Source organism: Bos indicus x Bos taurus, chromosome 19, assembly GCF_003369695.1.
Source record: "Bos indicus x Bos taurus breed Angus x Brahman F1 hybrid chromosome 19, Bos_hybrid_MaternalHap_v2.0, whole genome shotgun sequence".
Lineage (NCBI taxonomy): Eukaryota > Metazoa > Chordata > Mammalia > Artiodactyla > Bovidae > Bos > Bos indicus x Bos taurus.
This window is the reverse complement of record NC_040094.1, coordinates 12,736,557-12,753,907: the sequence shown is the minus strand read 5'-3', so window position 1 is coordinate 12,753,907 and position 17,351 is coordinate 12,736,557. Positions and strand designations below refer to the sequence as shown.

The window sequence follows — 17,351 nt, the reverse complement described above, 5'->3', positions numbered from 1 at the left end:
TAATGCAACAGCCACAGAAGAGATGTTCACAAACAGGCAGGCCTTGCCTTCCAGCCGTCCAGCCAGAGCAGGGCAGCCCCGGGGCCCCTGCCCTGCTCACACGCACCCCATCCAGCCTTGGCACCTGAGGACAGATTTAATCTTCAGTGCCCAGCCAGCTGGGCATGCTGGGGGAAGACAGGACCCGAACCACGCTCTGCTCCGAAGGCTGAGTGGCCAGCCCTGCAGAGGGTGGCTGAAGCCAGTCCCTCCTGCCCAGGGACCCACAGGCCGAGGATCACATGCCCGGACAGAAGGAGGCCCAGCCGGCAGGGGCTGATGGCGACCAGCAGCTTTCCCCTTTCTGGTTCAGTTGGACACACTGATACGCCAGGCACAGCTCCACCCCTCCAGAGCCGTGTTTCAGTCAAAAGGGGGCCGGGAGAGAGAGGGGTGCCCCCAGCCTGCCTGTGCCTACTGGCTGGCTCCTTGGGGACGCGTCCAGAGCTCCAGGCAGGATCCAGCTCTCTCACCCACCCTCAGGCACACAGACGCGGGGGCAAAGATGGAGAGCCAGGAGTGCTCCCCAACCACTCAGGGACTGACTGGCAGCCTAGAGTCAGGAGTCCTCCCTGGCTCAGCCTGTTCCCTCCAGGGGGTGCAAAAAACAGCTGTGGCCTCCCTCGGTCAGGGAAAGTGGTGGGTGTAGGGCTGGACTTGCCGGCTGAGCTTGCAGGACAATCTGGTTATTCATCTGCTCGCAGCCAGGGCAACTCTTGGAGTATGTGGGGGAAGGGGCAGGATAAGAGAGGCCAGATAAGCTGGCCCCATGGCGGCTGCCACTGGAGCTAGGGTTATCAGAGAGGCCTTGGGTCTGGCCTCCAGCTAATTGGAGAGGTTATAGACCCTGCCACAGCCTGTAATCAGCTGGAAGTGAGACTGGGCCCCAGGGTGGGGGGCCTTACTGCCCACTGGCCCTGGAGCAGCCAGCCTCCTGTCCTCTAGAGATAACTCCCAGGGCAATCTCTGCCTCACCTCCAGCAGCTCCCCCCCACCCCCCACAGGATGGCATCACCTAGGAGAACATGCATCTAATTATGGCCTGACCAGGTGACCTTGAGGAAGCCATGTGAGCTCCCTGGTTCTTACAGTGCTACCCGCTCAACAGGCAAATTACTATGGACTTTCTCCCAATTTGATGGAGGGGAAAAAAATACCTTCATGGTTTGCACGGAGGCTGATGGGAACTGGGGTGGCAGCTCAAGGAGGCAGGGCACTGTCTGGGACTGACGAGAGCCATGGCCCAGTGGCCCCACGGTAAATTCAGGGGCACCAACCTGTGTCCAACACTAGCGTCAGCTCCTCTGCAAGCAAGCCGGGGCCAGAGCAGGCAGCTGCCAGCCGAGACTGGAAATGGTTGCTCACTGCTGTTTTTCTGGTTTTCACAGATCAGAGAATCTCTAAACTGAAGGCACCCCCAGAGAGCTGTTCGGTCCTCATTTTGGCAGATGAGAAGCCTGAGCCCTTGTCCCAGGTTAAGAAGTCACACAGCTAATCTGCTGACCCCTGTCTGCTCCCTGCTGCCTCACGTGTCCTGGCCAGTTCCCTTAGGGGGCTCTGTTCTGCGTCGACCTCCCTGTCCTGGGCCCCCACACAGTCCAAGACTCTGGCCCTGTCTCCCCCATTCCCTACCCCTAAGAGCATCCAGCCCTGGCCCCTGACTGGCTTTGAAGCTGCTCCGAAGTCCCTGTGTCACTGAGAAAGCAGCCCCCTCCTGCAGACCTAGAGCTGGAAACTCTAGGGGTAAAAGGGAAGAGCATCTTGGACTATCTTGGATTCGAAGAACCCAGAGCCCAGCCTGAGGGTTGGGGCCCAGGAGTCTCAGTATTGCTTGGCTGCCCGTGCAGGTGTAGGTAGTGGGCCAGCAACGACATCACTAACTTGCTAAGGAAGTGGCCTTGCTCTCTTTTAAGGTCCATGGGTCCCATCTCAGCTCTGCCACCAGTAGCTGTGTGGCCCCCGGTAAATGACTGCCCCTCTGGGCTCATCTGCAAAATGGGGGGACAGGAACATACCCAGCAGAGACAAGCAACATGGTCCAAGATCCAAGAGGAAGCTGCAGGTCAAAAAAGCAAAAGGTTGGTTGGAGGCCTAGAGGCTAATGGGACAGGCCAGGTAGCTCTTTGGAAGGGAGAGGGAAGGGCGGGTGAGGCGACGCTGGAACCCGATTGTCACGAACTGCCCTCAAAGCTGCTCCAGGGAATCCGGCAAAGCGTCTCTGCAGAAAGCGAATGGAAAACCTGGTGAGAGCGCTCAGGCCAGCCCCGCCCCTCTCTCGCAGGTGGGCTGGTCGTGGGGGGCGGGGGGGCGGGGCACGGGGGTCCTTCCTGTGCTTTGCCCCCTCAAGCCACAGAGCAGCGTGGCCTGTTCACTCTGCCACGATCCCGGGCACCCACACCTGAGAACTCACACCTGTGCAGGTCCACCTCACGTTTACCAACCCCTGCGTCCCAAGCGGACCGCTGCGACCCCGGGACCTCGACCCCAGAGCACAGAATAGTTCCGGGAGCTCCCGGGATGATGGAGTCCCCCAAACTCTGGGGAAGTCGCCCAAAGTCCGGCAGGGACGTGTCCTGGGTGTTGGGGCCCTGCGACCTTGCTTGCCCTCGAAAGTGCGGAGCGACCACCCTCGAGGGCCGGGGCTGCCAGCCCGGGCCTCCCGCCAGCCTGGAAGCCCGGGGACAGGACCCCAGGGGCCGTGCTGCTACCGGGCATCCCCAGAACCTGACCGGAAGAAGGGGCCCAGCCGCCAGGCCTCGCGCAAGACCGGCGGAGAAGAGGTCGCGCCTCTCGCGCCCTCCGCCCGGTCCCAGCCACTTGGCCCGACCCTGCGCGGGGTAATTGGGTCGGGAGGGAGGCGACGGGCGGGCGGCGACTCCAGAGAGACTGCGCGCCTGTCAGCCGCAATTTGTCTAAGTGGACGGGACAGGCCGGGCCGCTGCGGGCCGGGGTCATTGAGGCCGCGGCCCCCAGCCTGGGCAGACCAGGGACTGCGGGGGAGCCGGGCCCGGCCACTGAACGGGGCTGGCTGGCGCCAAGGCTCCGGAAGGCGCGGGTCCGGTCGGGGAGACGGGGATGGGAGGCAATGCTGCCCTCCTCTTCCCTCCTTCCTGCGCACACAAGCCAGGGCGAGGATGCACGCGCCCCGCGGCACCTCCGCTGCTGGTCACAGGCGCAGGGCCCCGCGCGTCACCCGCGCTCAGCCCAGGCACACTCCTAAACCACCGCGCACTTGGTACCCGCCTCAGGCCAGCGCCCCGCTACCCGCGGGGACGTGTGTCCCCTCTGCCACAGGCCCGTGCCCCCCAGGCCATCACTCCAGGCGGATCCCCGCCCAGGGACACAGCCCGAGACGCCGGCGGGACCAACCCCGGGAAGACCCCCGCCGCGGCCCCTGACCCCACGGAAGGTTAGGGGCCAGGGACCGACGGCAGCCCGCCCAGGCTCAGGGCCGCGGCCACACCCGGCCCAGGCCGCCCCCGCCGGGTTTCCGGGTTGCGGGAGGCGCAGAGCGTCCGGAGCGCGTGCAACGCTCCGGAGGCCGGAGGCCAGAGGCCAGAGGCCCGCGCCCGCCCGACGCCCGGGCCCTGGACGGCCGGGGAGGGGCGGGGGCGCGGCCGAGCGCGCGTCCCCCGCCCGTCTGCGGGGCTCGACCGATGCGAAGTGACAGGGGCCGGAGCTTTGTTGTGGAGCCTCGGCCGCCTGGCGCCAGCGCTCCCGCCCGCGCCCTCCCCCTCCAGCCCCGGGCAGCTCGCGAGGCGCCCCCCGGGGCCTCTTAAAGAGACACGCACTCTCAGCCCTGGGGACCCCCCGGAGGCGCCTGTTCCCGGGAAGGGGAAGGGGAGGGGAGACCCAGCGGGGGAGGGGCCGAGCGAGAGCTGAACGCCGCACAGCGCAGCTCCAGAGCTGCCTGGGCCTCCGCTTCGCGGGTTTTCGTTGAGCCAAGGATATTCCTCGCTGGAGAGTTTGGCGGGAGGTGTTGGGCGCGGTGGGGGGAATGGGGACGGAAATTCAGACTATTAAGAGTGGCTGTAGCGGGACCTCGTGCTGGTTGCGGGATGGCGGGGCAGGGCAGCTGATGGGGTCCGGGCAGAGAAAGAGCCCGCGGCCGCCAGAGGGCAAGTCCGTGGCCCAGTGGCTGTGGCCAGGTGGGATCGTGGTCCCCCAAAGGCAGCCGCTGCACCGTCGCCGCGCGGTTTCTTGGGCAAACAACCTGGGCCAGCGTGTTTCAAATTCTCTGGGTCTTGGACCCTTTTACCAGGTACAGACCTTCCCCAGGAAAATGTTCAAATCGCACACACTTAGGTGTTCTCCACGCCATTCTTAAGTTTGAAAGTACGCGTACACACACGACTTTGCAAATGCATGCGCGGATTCCCAGGCCAGTGCCCGGATTTCTGGCTACGGAACGCTGGCTGTTATCTGGTCACCCCACCAGCTGCGCAATCCTATCCACACACATCCCTCCCCAGCGGCAACATCTCGCCTAAGATGGAGCCGGCAGGACTTTGCCGGGGCAAAGCAGCAATGTATCTGGCCCGGGCTGCATAGACTGCGCGGCACGGAGTCAAAGATTCGTTCTAGACAGAGAGGAGGCACTAAGAGAGGAGCGACCCAGTGGAGAGTGAGGTCGGGAAGGAAAACCCTCTGGGGGCGGCGCCCTGTGGCGCGCTGTATAGGGATGTAGCAAGATCTCTGGGGTCGGCTCAGGAAAGTAGAAAAAAGGTCGAGGAGGCCAAACCACTCCGGCCGGTCCCCAAACTGCACTGCCCGGGGTGATCAGACTTTACACGCCAGGTCTGCGTGTGCAGCATAAAGATTCCCTGCGACTGGTGTGCGCAGCGCATGGAACTGTGGGTGTGGGCTGTACGCGCCCACCACGCCGGGGCAGAGTCCGCGCCGGCCGAACTAACTTGCATTGGAATCGGGCGTGCGGGCAGGCGTGCCACCCGTGTCCAGTGCGTGGTCCGTCTGGCCCTCCGACCGCCAGGAATCAGGCAGTGTCAGGGCTTGAGACTGATCCGAGGCAGGTGTGTGGCCGCCCGCCTTAAGTTCGACTCCCGCTGAGCACAGAGGGAACTACCACCGTGGGCGCGAGACACACACACACACACATACTGAGGGCGGGAGAAAACCCTGGTCCTGCGGGAGAACAAAGTCTGGCTGCGGGGCGGGGGAAGGGAGGTTCAACTGCAGGTGCGCACAGACACTCAGACCCCCACACTAGCTAGTCGGCACCACGGAACCTGGGAGACGTGAGCTTTCGAGAGCTGGGAACCAATTCCAGGAAAGTGGCCTAGAGAGGATGCCGGTGTAGAGGATGGGGCATGCTTGTGTCTCTGGTACCGGATGCGACGAAAATTCGTTGGGTCAAGAACCTGTGGGCGGGATCCGCCGGCGTCTTGCCGCCCGGTGCCCCGCGGAAGGTGCGCTCACACCTTCCCGGTCCGGAGGACCGGCTCTCCTGGGAGAGCTCCGACTAGCTCGGGGACGCAAAAGGATACTGGGCTGAGTCCAGGGCTTTCCCGGAACTCCTGGTTCTTCCAGGGGCTTCCTGTGAGGGGGTCGGCGCGGGCTAGGGGGGTCCCCGCGTTCCCCGAGGAAAGGCCGCGTCCGCCTCCCGCCCCCGCCGGCCCCACCAGGGCTCTGCCACCGCCGCACTCACCGGCTCCCGCCACCTGGGTTCGGCTCCGGGACCTCGGCAGCCGGCACCTCCAGCCTCGCCCGCCCACCGGCCTCTCCTTCCAGCACCTGCTGCCTCCCTTCGGAGTGGAGGGGCCCGGGCGGCGCCGCGGCCGGGAGCGGGATCGGAGGCCAAGCCGGGGCGCGGGCCGGGGCTGCGGGGCTGCCGGGCGTGGGAGAAGGAGGGCGCCCCCTCTCCTCGCGGGGCCATGTCAATGCTTTGCACTTGGGGCGGCTTGCGGCTGGGGGTCCTTCCCCACGGGCCCTGGCGCCCGGGCGCCCCCCGCCTCAGGCCCTTTCGGCGGGTCGGGTCGGCCCGCCGCGCTTTCCAGTCCGGGCGCAGGCAGCCGTGGGCGCTGGCGGTGGGGTGGGGGCCAGGGCAGTGGGAGGGGTCTCGGGGCCCGCTGGCCCGTCATTGGTTAATATTTTATTCTGTTGACATGTTTTCTTACTGCTGAGGCTTCCGACACCTTCTCCCCGGGCCCCCCCTCCCGCTCCGAGCTTGGCCTGAGCTGTCAAAACCCCGCCCCCGGAGACCCACAATTGGTCCAAAAAGCGTAAAATCAGCAATCAAGGGGGGCCTGGCTCGTTAGCGCAGGGGATCCGAGCAGGGCAGGACATGTGAGATAGTCACAGTTTTCCAGAGATCACGACAAGATCTAACCAGTCGCGCGTGGTCCCCGGCGCCGGAGCGGCCCAGCCCAGCCCAGCCCCGCGCAGAGCCCCCGCCGCCCCCGCGCCCAGCGCCCCGCGTCCCTCGCCGTGCGCCGGACGGGGAACCGGGAGGAGCCGCCACCGCGCTTGCCACTCGGGTCGCCCTTCCTCCGTGCGCGCCGCCGCCCGGGCCGGGGGTCCGAGCCGCGCGCCCCCGGCCCTGGCCCCCGGGCGCCTGGGCCGGATGTCCCGATGAGAGAGCCGGCGCTGGCGGCCAGCGCCATGGCTTACCACCCGTTCCACGCGCCACGGCCGGCCGACTTCCCCATGTCCGCCTTCCTGGCGGCGGCGCAGCCCTCCTTCTTCCCGGCTCTCGCGCTGCCGCCCGGCGCTCTGGCCAAGCCGCTGCCCGACCCGGGCTTGGCGGGGGCGGCGGCGGCGGCGGCTGCGGCGGCGGCGGCGGCCGAGGCGGGGCTGCACGTCTCGGCACTCGGCCCGCATCCGCCCGCCGCTCATCTGCGCTCGCTTAAGAGCCTGGAGCCCGAGGACGAGGTGGAGGACGACCCCAAGGTGACGCTGGAGGCCAAGGAGCTGTGGGACCAGTTTCACAAGCTGGGCACCGAGATGGTCATCACCAAGTCCGGGAGGTAGGGCGGCCGGCTGGCCGGAGGGCGCGCGGGTGGGCGGGAGGGGAACCCGACAGCACCGACCAGCGCCGAGCCTACCGCCCGCGGCTCCCAGCTCCCGGCTCCGGCCCCCGAGCCATGCACAGACGATCGAGTTGACTTTTCTCATTTGGCACCGAACGAATTTTTCTTTTTAAAAAAAACCGAATTATCGAAGTCTCCCAAATGAAAACGAAAACGTGCTCCTGCAGAACAGTCCCCCAGCGCTCAGAGTTCCAAAGCCGATGAGGCCCCGCGGTTCGGCCCTGGAGGGTCTCAGCGGTCTCGGCCGCAACTCCTCAGCCCCGAGACCCCTCTCTCCTGCTTCGGAGGCGAGTCTGGCTCGGTGCTCCGCGAAGATGCGACGTCTCCCGCGCTCTCCTCCTACCCAGGAGCCCGGAATGAGACTCTCACCCCCGCTAGGCCCAGCCCGGCCCTCCGGTTCCCGCCGGTCGCGGCCCTTCTCCGCCGCGAGCCGGCCCAGCTGCAACCTGACCCGGCCTGTGAGCCTTGTCCGGGCCGAGGAACCAGGAGCTCCGGAGGCACACGGCTCCGTAGGGCCTGAAGCCGGAAGAAAAGCTACAGTCGCCAACCTCTCAAGCTTCTGGCTCGGACGCGGAGAATCCAGGCCTCGGCTCACTCACCCTCTTCGCCCGAACTTCAGGGTCAGGGTCCTTGTTCCGCTGCTGTAACCCAGTTCCTTCCCCCAAACAAACATCCGACTGCACTTCTGAGAGCTTCGGCCCTAAGTGGATATATTCCCACGAACGAATTTCAGGGAGGTTCATAAGAAGCGGGTATATTTGTAAGGGCCTTGGATTTCTTTCTTGGAGCTCGGCTTTCATCTCAGATGAGGGAGAAAAAAGGGGTCACTAGATCTGAGCATAGGGCTGAGGGCAAGCTTCATCACAGGAGAGGGTCTTGACAGGCAGAAATGGGATCTCCTAGGAATAACCACCACAGGTGGAATCTCCCAGACCTTCCTAGAGGACAGAGCAAGGGCAACAGAGGAACATATGTGGCGAAGCTTAAGGTTGGGGGAGAGGGGTCCTCGAGATCCACTGGCTTCCCTGACCTCTCCCTCTTTCACTTTCTCCCAGGAGGATGTTTCCTCCCTTCAAGGTGCGAGTCAGCGGCCTGGACAAGAAGGCCAAATACATCCTGCTGATGGACATTGTGGCCGCTGATGACTGCCGGTATAAATTCCATAACTCGCGCTGGATGGTGGCAGGCAAGGCCGACCCCGAGATGCCCAAACGGATGTACATCCACCCAGACAGCCCGGCCACGGGGGAGCAGTGGATGGCCAAGCCGGTGGCCTTCCACAAGCTGAAGCTGACCAACAACATCTCGGACAAGCACGGCTTCGTGAGTGCAGGCCAAGTGCTGATGGGGGTCGAAGACTGCAAGTAGCACCATGGGTTGGTGGGGAGGAGAGAAGACCCCCGGTTCCCCAGAGGGGAGTGCTCGCAGAACCCCCAGAGTGCCCCTGCCCAGATCACTGCCCTGTGGCCTTTGCCGGCTGGGCCTGGGTGCAGAGGCTCTGCTCTGCAAGCCTGGGGAATGTTGGGGTTCACAGCCACTAAGCTCCAGGCTGCCCACAATCTCACTTTCCAAACTCTCAAAATCTCAGGCCTTCCAAACTCCCTTCTGGAGTCAAGCAGGAGGCAGGTGCAGCTGGGACGGGTTGTGGAGCTGTGGTCTTTGGGGTCTGAGCTTGGAAGACTGGCCCAGGACCTCAGTTGGTTCTCACCCTTCCCCAAGACCCAAGTTCCATCCCCATCCCCAAAGGAGGAGATTTAAAAGGTCAAACAACTCCCCTCCTTACCTTCCCCTCCTCCCTCAGGCAGATGCCTGACCTGGGAGAGGGGATTTTGGGGTTCTCACTGCTTCTGCCTGAGCCAGGGCCCCAGTGAATGGGAAGGGGCAGTTCACCGGGCTAAAGGGACTACCCCATCCTGAGGTAGGGCAGGTCGGTGAGGCCGCAAAGGCCCCAGTCTTCTCTCCCTGGGTTTACTAGGGGCTTAGCCATGACGAGAAAGAGAAGTTAAGAGTGGAATGGTAGCGAGTTTTGTTTTATTTTGGTTTCCAGCTGGGGTAATTTTTTTTTTTAATGAAAATAGAAACTGTGATAAAGAAAATCGAGGGGGGGGAAGAAAAATTAATATGGGGAGGTAAGGAGCAGAGAAGACAGGAGAAAGCGGGGGAAGGTTTGGGGGTGAGGTGGGAAAGACAGAACGTGAGAGAGACAGAAAAATGGCAGAAGGTCCGGTCCCCAGAGAATAGAAAGGCTCTGGGAGACAGGCTGGGGGCTGTCGGCTGACCCTCGCCCTCCCTGCAGACCATTCTGAACTCCATGCACAAGTACCAACCGCGCTTCCACATCGTGCGAGCCAACGACATCCTGAAGCTGCCCTACAGCACGTTCCGCACCTACGTGTTCCCCGAGACCGACTTCATCGCGGTCACCGCCTACCAGAACGACAAGGTGCGCGGGTCGGGCGGCCTCCGACCCTCCACTCACACCCGCCCGCGGCCCCCTGCACGCCCGCCCCCCCCCCCCTCACCCTCACGATCGGCTCCCGGGCCCCCAGCCTCTGTAAGCGCAGCACCCAGCGAAACCCCCCGGGCTCGCTCTTGTAGGCCCGCGACACGTACGCACACGCTCCCCGGGGCGCGCGAACAGCTGGGCGCTCCTTGGGGTGGGGATGTTTACTTAGTAATTAGCAGAGATTCCGGGCCCGCGCTGACATTTTTACGTTTTATTCGTTTATTTCTTGGCTCTTGGATGGGAATTTAAATGAAAAGAGGGCGCCCGAGGCAATCTGCCCAGACTTCCCGGCTGCTGGGAACCCAGGGCCTAGTTTTCCCTCTCCTGGGCGAGCCAGAGGTGGTCGGGGGGGACAGGTGACAGCCACCACCCCTCCCGCCCCCCATCCCTCTCTGGGTCAGTTCAGGCCTGGGACCCCTTGGGATGTGCTTGGAGACGTTTCCTTCAAGGGAAAGGGCTTTTCCTGGCTGCTATCTTTCTACACCCTCTCTGTAGAGGGGCAAGGCAACCCCCTGCTAAGGCCCAAGTCCGTGTGCACCACTCTGGGTTGAAGGACAGTGTCTGAGTGTCCTGCCGGCCGTATTTTTTTCTATCTTTTTTTTTTTTTTCCCCTGTCATTGTGAACCGATCTGTCCTGGGCCGGTATATGCGTGCACCATTTGGAGTGCCTTGAATCCGTGTGGAGGCGTGTGAATTCGTTTGATTCCCTGGGCACTTGTTTTACATGTGTGTACTTGCGTGTGCGCGGAGCCGTGCCTGTGATTGTCGACATGTGTGTCTGCTGACCTGGGTGCTCAGGTGCCGGGTTCCCTTAACTCGAATGGCCGGGTGGGCCTGCATGCTCGCTTGGACGGATTTCCACTCGGGGTGCACAGCTTTGGGCTTGTGTGTGCAAGTCGAGGGATTATACCTCGAATATATATAGTTTTTGGAGGTCGCTTTCTTCGAGGTCCGCCCGCCGACCTCACCTTGCCTTGTGGCTTGGAGCGGCCCAGCCCAGGCGGGCGGGTACCCAGGGTACCCTCCCCGGGGGCTCTCTTCTGGGGCGAGCAGCCTCTGACCTCCAGGTGCCCCGGGCCAGGCTAGACGAGCCCGCAGCCTGACCTGGCGCCGCCCCCTTGGTTGGTCCCCGCAGATCACGCAGCTTAAGATCGACAACAACCCGTTTGCCAAGGGCTTCCGGGACACCGGGAACGGCCGGCGGGAGAAAAGGTGAGGGTGCGCGGGGCTGCCGGCTGGCGGGTGCCTGGGGGAGCAGGGCGTGGAGGGGCCAGGGGGTGGGCTGCGCTCACACCGCTCCTGCGGCTCATCCCCAGGAAGCAGCTGACGCTGCCGTCGTTGCGCCTGTACGAGGAGCACTGCAAGCCGGAGCGCGACGGCGCGGAGTCGGACGCCTCGTCCTGCGACCCTCCCCCTGCGCGGGAACCGCCACCCTCTCCGGGGACGGCGCCCAGTCCCCTGCGCCTGCACCGGACCAGAGGTGCGGGTGGGGCCGGGAGGAGAAGGGGAGGGTGTCCCCCGGGCGCCGGGTTGGCTCGGTGCTCAGCATCTGGCTAACTGAAGGCCTGGGGGGAGCGTCAGCGGCGAGTCTGGGACAGGCCTCTACCCCAGGCCTCCTCTGAGTGCGGTCCCTGGTGGCCCGCAGATCCTTCTGGGCTCTGAGCCTAGGGCGCTGGCTCTGTGTGACTCTGCGGCAGCAAGGCCTCCTCTGCCGGGTTCACTTTCCTCCTCCCCCGCCCTCCCCGTAAATAAGGGATCTTGGATGGGGTGACCCCTACTACCCCGAGCTTCCAGGAGTTCCTCCGACGTGGCCTCCCCGAGAGCAGACTTGTGCACGTCTCTCCGTCTCGGACTTCGCGCCTGTCTGTCCCCGGGCCGGTAACGCCGCGCATCCTCTCTCCCCGCAGCCGAGGAGAAGTCGTGCGCCGCGGACAGTGACCCGGAGCCCGAGCGGCTGGGCGAGGAACGCGCGGGGCCGGCGCTAGGCCGCAGCCCCGCCCTGGACAGCAGCAGCCCCCCTCGCTTGACCGAACCCGATCGCGCCAGGGAGCGGCGCAGCCCCGAGAGGGGCAAGGAGCCGGCCGAGAGCGGCGGGGACGGCCCGTTCGGCCTGCGGAGCCTAGAGAAGGAGCGCGCCGAAGCCCGGCGGAAGGACGAGGGGCGCAAGGAGGCGAGCGAAGGCAAGGAGCCCGGCCTGGCGCCGCTGGTGGTGCAGACGGACAGCGCGTCCCCGCTGGGCGCCGGACACCTGCCCGGCCTGGCCTTCTCCGGCCACCTGCACGGGCAGCAGTTCTTCGGGCCGCTGGGGGCCAGCCAGCCGCTCTTCTTGCACCCGGGACAGTTCGCCATGGGGCCCGGAGCCTTCTCCGCCATGGGCATGGGCCACCTACTAGCCTCGGTGGCCGGCGGAGGCGGCGGTGGTGGAGGCGGCGGGCCAGGGACCGCCACCGGGCTGGACGCGGGCGGGCTGGGTCCCGCGGGCAGTGCGGCCAGCACCGCCGGGCCCTTCCCATTCCACCTCTCCCAGCACATGCTGGCATCTCAGGTAAGGCCTGTGAGCTGGCAGCAGCATAAGGAAGGAAGGGGAATCCGAGGCGGGCAGAGGTGGAAGGCATAGGGCCTGAAGGCGCTCCGGGCGTCCGCCGGCAAGGACTCCCTTCTGGGGAGATCCGGTGGACCCTCTGAACCACACCTGGCTTCTGGGAGACCAAGACCAGGTCCAGGATTTGGCCAGGAGATTGCTTCTGATTCCTGTGTGACCTTGGGCAAGTCCCTGACCCTCTCTGGGCCTATTTCCTTCCCTCTAACCCCAGAATAGACTGGGACCCATTAGACTCTGTGCCCTGTCAGACTGGGTCTGCCTCCAGCTTTTGTAAGTCCACTTGCCTGGCCTGCCTCAGGACATTTTTCTTGGGAACTACTGTTAGTCCCCGAAAGGCTAAAGTGGCTGGACAAAAAAAGTACGAGAATTTGCAGTGTGTTCTGGATAACCGACCACCAAATTGACCCACCTCCCAGATGTCTCGGGCTCCTTTCAGACCCTCAGGAAGCGACCTGACAAAGGCCGGGGCTTTTTCTTCCCCAACACTGAGTCTCCCAACTCCCCCAGCCACACATCTCAGTCCTTCAGGCCCAGGTCGAAATTCTGAGCTCCCAGGGGAGAGCTTATGAAACTGTGGGCAGCAGCAAAATTAGAAGATCCTAAGGGGAGAGTGGCCTCTTTGGTTGCTTGGATGGAATATTCCCTGTAGAAAGATTTGGAATCTCTACATTCATTTTCTTCCCTCTGAGGTTTCTGGCAAATTGAACCCTTAAGATCTTATCTTAAGGGAAGGAAAATAGGAGTTTAGGTCTGAGAAGGCTCCTTTGGTTCAGAAGCAAATATTTTTAAAGTGGGGGAAGGGATTCTGAAATGAGTTTCAAATACAGCTCAGCGTCAGGGGTGTGTGGAGTGAACGTTGGAGGCACTGGCATCAGTATCTGGGGCTCTGAGCTGGTAAGGAAGCCTCCAGAAAGTGGAGTTCAGAGCCTGGAGGTTTAATTTGCCTGGAGGTTGACTCTGTGTGTATGTGAATGCCTCCTCCCCAGACAAATTCTGGTGACGAGCATGGGCATCGCAGAGGTCACAGGGAAGTCAGGGCTTCTAGTCGCAGCCTGGTTAACAGGTGCAAGGCCAGGGAACAGGCACTCAGCACTCAGGAGGCATCACTAGATATACTGCTAGTGGTTAACCACTCACCTATGGCCATCGTACTGTGCGTGCTAAGTCGCTTCAGTCTCTATGAGACCCTATGGACTGTAGCCAGTCAGGCTCCTCTGTCCATGGGGATTCGCCAGGGAAGAATACTGGAGTGGGTTGCCATGCCCTCCTCCAGGGGATCTTCCTATGGCCATCAGAAAGAGACAAAACCTTGGAGATCTGAAGCCCCCTCCTTCCTCTGAGATGCTAGGTCTGAATGCTCAGTAGGGCTTGACCTTCTCAGGAAGGGTATTTTGTCATCTCTGACTAAGCTACTTCCCTTCCTTCTCCCTGCCTGAGCCAGGCCTGAGGCTCCCTGGAAGCCCAGCTCAGTCAGCTCATGCCCTCCTCCCCATGTCCCCAAGTACTCCGTGGAAGGAACCATGATCTCAAAGGTCAGATAATCCAAAAGTTGGGCCGCAGGCGGTCTTTTGTGCAGGGTTTCCCGGCTACTGGGCTTTCCACAGGCAAAGACTCTGCATTCCTTCTTCAGCTGCCACTAGGGAGCCGCTGGGAGTTCTTTGCATTCAGGCCAGTTTATGAACAGACTGGCATCTGGAGCCTTCTCCTGGCCCGGGCAGGAGACCCCTGAACAGGTGGGCAGAGGGAGGGAGAATATACAAAGCTCCTCCCGTCCTATGTGGCCCCAGCCCTTCGGGGCACCTGTGGATCAAAAGGCAGGGCAGGACACTGTTGGAAGCGAGCAGCGCCTCCCTGCCAACACAGCCAAGTTACCTACCGGCCACCTGGCCCCCGGCTGGCCCTGTTTCTTCCCCCAAGGCCCTTTGCTAGATCAGCCGCCTGTAATGGCCTTCCCTTACTCCTAGAGTAATAGCTGGCACAGAGCTTGGTAGGGCCCGCTCCGAATCATAGCCTTAAGTGGGCATAGGCATAATGGCTCATTACTACCTGCGCTCTTTGGGGAGTAAGGTTATGTGAGCACCTGTCTTCCTGAACAGAGTAGGGCAAGGATTCCCAGTTGTCGCCCGGCCACCAGCACCCAGATCACCCCCAGGAACACCCCAGGCGGGATGCCTAACCCTTGTCTTGTTTTGTTTCTTTCAGGGAATCCCCATGCCCACTTTCGGAGGCCTCTTCCCCTATCCCTACACCTACATGGCGGCCGCTGCAGCGGCGGCCTCGGCTCTGCCAGCCACCAGCGCTGCGGCCGCGGCCGCGGCTGCCGCCGGTTCCCTGTCCCGGAGCCCCTTTCTGGGCAGTGCCCGGCCCCGCCTGCGCTTCAGCCCCTACCAGATCCCGGTCTCCATCCCACCGAGCACTAGCCTCCTCACCACCGGGCTGGCGGCGGAGGGCTCCAAGGCTGCAGGCGGCGGCAACAGCCGGGAGCCCAGCCCGCTGCCGGAGCTGGCCCTCCGCAAAGTGGGGGCCCCGGCCCGCGTGGCCCTGTCGCCCGGCGGCGCGGCCAAAGAGGCGGCCAGTGAACTGCAGAGCATTCAGAGACTGGTGAGTGGGCTGGAGAGCCAGCGAGCCCTCTCCCCCGGCAGGGAGTCGCCCAAGTGAGGGGGCCCGCCCTGCTGCTCCGCTGCCGCCGCCGCCACCGCCGCCACCGCGCAGGCCTCCTGGGTTGCCTCCCCTGCTGCTTGGGACGTGTACAGCACAGAATGGGTATTTATTTAAATAAAGGAGAGAAGCGGGCTGCAGCCGGAATGAAACCCTGATCGGCCAGCCGGGGCCTGGGACACTTCCCTGGGCCTCACAAGGAATCCGGAACACAGTCGCTTTGGGGCCGCTGGATTTGGTCCAGGTCTGCTCCGGTGTCAAGGTGTCATCGGCGGGGCCTGTCCCGGTTCCTCCAGCGCTGTGGGGGAGGCCTCGTCCCCGCCTCAGCCCGGGGCTGGCTGTCTGGGGAGCCAGAAGGTGCAGGGGTCAGGGGAGGAAGCCCCAAAGCCCCCTAGCCTGGAGCCCCGGACCGCTGGAGAATCTGGGGTGAGGGGAGCTGAGGTCAGTGAAGATGAAGTCAGTGTAGACTTGAGCTGAGAGGGGCCTGTTCCTTTAGTCCTTCCACTTCTCCCGGACAGGCGCCCCTCCCACCCCTGGGTAAGCAGAGGGAGTGGCATTTCTGTCTTGAGTCCCCAGGGGGCGGGAAAAAAAAAAGATATTTATGAAATAAATGGTAATTTGTGTAAATAAGCTTTAAGGTTCCCAGAATATGCAAATTGGTATTAATTTATTCAAAGGTGTACATTGCTGTGTACAGAATATTTAGAGATTAACTCATAGCCTATAATTTTTTTCCTTTTACATGAGCATCTATATTGTACAGGGCTGGGGGGTGGGGAGGAGGTACTTGGCTGCGGAGAGGGCCCCCGGCCCCCGGAGAAGCCCCCACCCCGTCAGCCCCTCGGCCCCTGCGCCCGGGCGTTTTTTGCTCGCCCGGCCCGCGGGCTCCACCTCAGGTTTTCACTTTTCGCTCCGGAGCGAGACGAAAACGACAAAAACTCGAGAAAACAATAAAACGCTGCAATGCGAAGTGAACGGCGCAGTGCGCTCTGTGGGCCGCGCGGGGCAGGGGGCGCCGCGAGCGCGTCAGGCGGGACCGGAGGCCGGGACTGCGGGGCGAGCGCCCGGGGCTCGCGGCGGCGGCGGCGCTCCCCCGGGGGCGGCGGGGCGGTGAGCGGAGCCGCGAGGCCGGGCGGCGCCGGCGCGGGCTGCGGGCGGGCGGGGAGGCGCCGCGCCGCCGTGAGCCCCCCGCGCGCGTCCAGCGCCGCCGCCGCCGGGCCGGGGGCCGGGCTCCCTCTGCTGGCCGCTCTCCGCCGTCCGCCGCTCCGCGCCTGGCCTCCCGGCTCCCGGCCCGGGGCGCGCGCCACCGTGGAATTGCATCTCCTTTCGGAGGTTCTGGCTGGGTGGGGCTGATAAGACGGGTGCTCCCTCTCTCCGTCCGGAGGAGGGGTTTGGCCATGGTCCCCCAAATACCGCGAACCTAGAATCCTTTTCCATCCCTCCGTCTCCTGAACCTCAAAAGGACACGTTCTCTCCAATCAGGATTGTTGACCAGAGTGGCAGAGTCTAGACTGAAGGTCCTCCCGTGAAAATCATCTATATCTCTCTCGGGGGTGGGGGACAGTGTATGAAGACTGGGGCTCCCGAGGCTCTTTTTTCCTCCCCCACTTTCTCCCTGTACAATAGTGGGTTCAGCTGGAGGTCGCTCAGGGAGTCGCACTGTGTCAATCGCCGTTAGGCCTCGCTCCCAGTCGCCCGAGTCTGCCAGGACAGCTGCTGCCCCAGGAGGGCGGCCTCTCCACCCCTCCTCACCCAGCCGACAGGTGTCTCCAGCCCCAAATCCTAGCAGTGGAAGGGGCGGGAGACCGGCAAGTTTCCTTCAGACCACCGCGGGGTCTGCCCATCCCTCAGCATCACCCCTTCCCAGCTGCTTCCTCTTTCTGAAGCGTGTGAGTGTCCATGATGCCCTGGTTTAGCAGGCAGCTCAACCTGGGCACTTACGAGGCCGAGAGGCGCTGGCTTCCAGTTCACCAGGGACATCGGGGATGGTGACATGGAGGAAGGGTGAAGGAGAACTGGCCTCCAGGCTCCCTGGACACCTTCGTGGGCTCATCCATTTGCAAAGAAGAGAATCGTGTCCTCCTCTTCCAGGGAGGGAGCCGGCCCCCAGGCCACGCTGAATTCGGGGGAGGGTGTCGGCCTGTGAACCAGTGCGAGGGCGAAGAAGACTGTCCCGGCTCTGGGAAAGGGTGGGCTCGGGTTTCCCTGCCTCTGACCTTCGGGCGTGCAGGAGGGCAGTTCAGGACCAGGGCGGGGCAGAAAGGCCCCTTTCTCGGCTCAAATAAAACCCTGCGTGAACAGTGTCTATTGGAGGTCTCTAACATTTGAAGAGGGGCGCGTGTGTTTCTTCTGATTTATCACTGTCTAGGGAGAATGGGGAGAAGGAAATGGCAACCCACTCTGGTATTCTTGCCTAGAGAATCCCGTGGACACTTCCACGGGCTGGTGGGCTGCCGTCTATGGGGTCGCACAGAGTCGGACACGGCTGAAGCGACTTAGC

General features: G+C 63.3%; 1 protein-coding gene across 1 annotated transcript; it reads left to right on the top strand.

The window, feature by feature from the left end:
• Positions 1-6,149: 6,149 nt before the first annotated feature.
• On the top strand, positions 6,150-15,826 carry TBX2 (T-box 2). Its single transcript, XM_027518326.1, has 7 exons — positions 6,150-7,022; positions 8,141-8,408; positions 9,382-9,528; positions 10,727-10,803; positions 10,908-11,071; positions 11,499-12,136; positions 14,396-15,826. Exons 1-7 carry the CDS (start codon positions 6,628-6,630, stop codon positions 14,849-14,851), a joined length of 2,145 nt encoding a protein of 714 aa, XP_027374127.1. The 5' UTR covers positions 6,150-6,627; the 3' UTR covers positions 14,852-15,826.
• Positions 15,827-17,351: the final 1,525 nt, after the last annotated feature.

Excerpts from the sequence above, each read along its gene's own strand:
- TBX2 (XM_027518326.1), top strand. The coding sequence starts at position 6,628 with ATGAGAGAGCCGGCGCTGGCGGCCAGCGCCATGGCTTACCACCCGTTC. Across the intron at positions 8,409-9,381 it reads TCTCGGACAAGCACGGCTTC|ACCATTCTGAACTCCATGCA; the intron begins GTGAGTGCAGGC and ends CCCTCCCTGCAG. Across the intron at positions 11,072-11,498 it reads GCGCCTGCACCGGACCAGAG|CCGAGGAGAAGTCGTGCGCC; the intron begins GTGCGGGTGGGG and ends CTCTCCCCGCAG.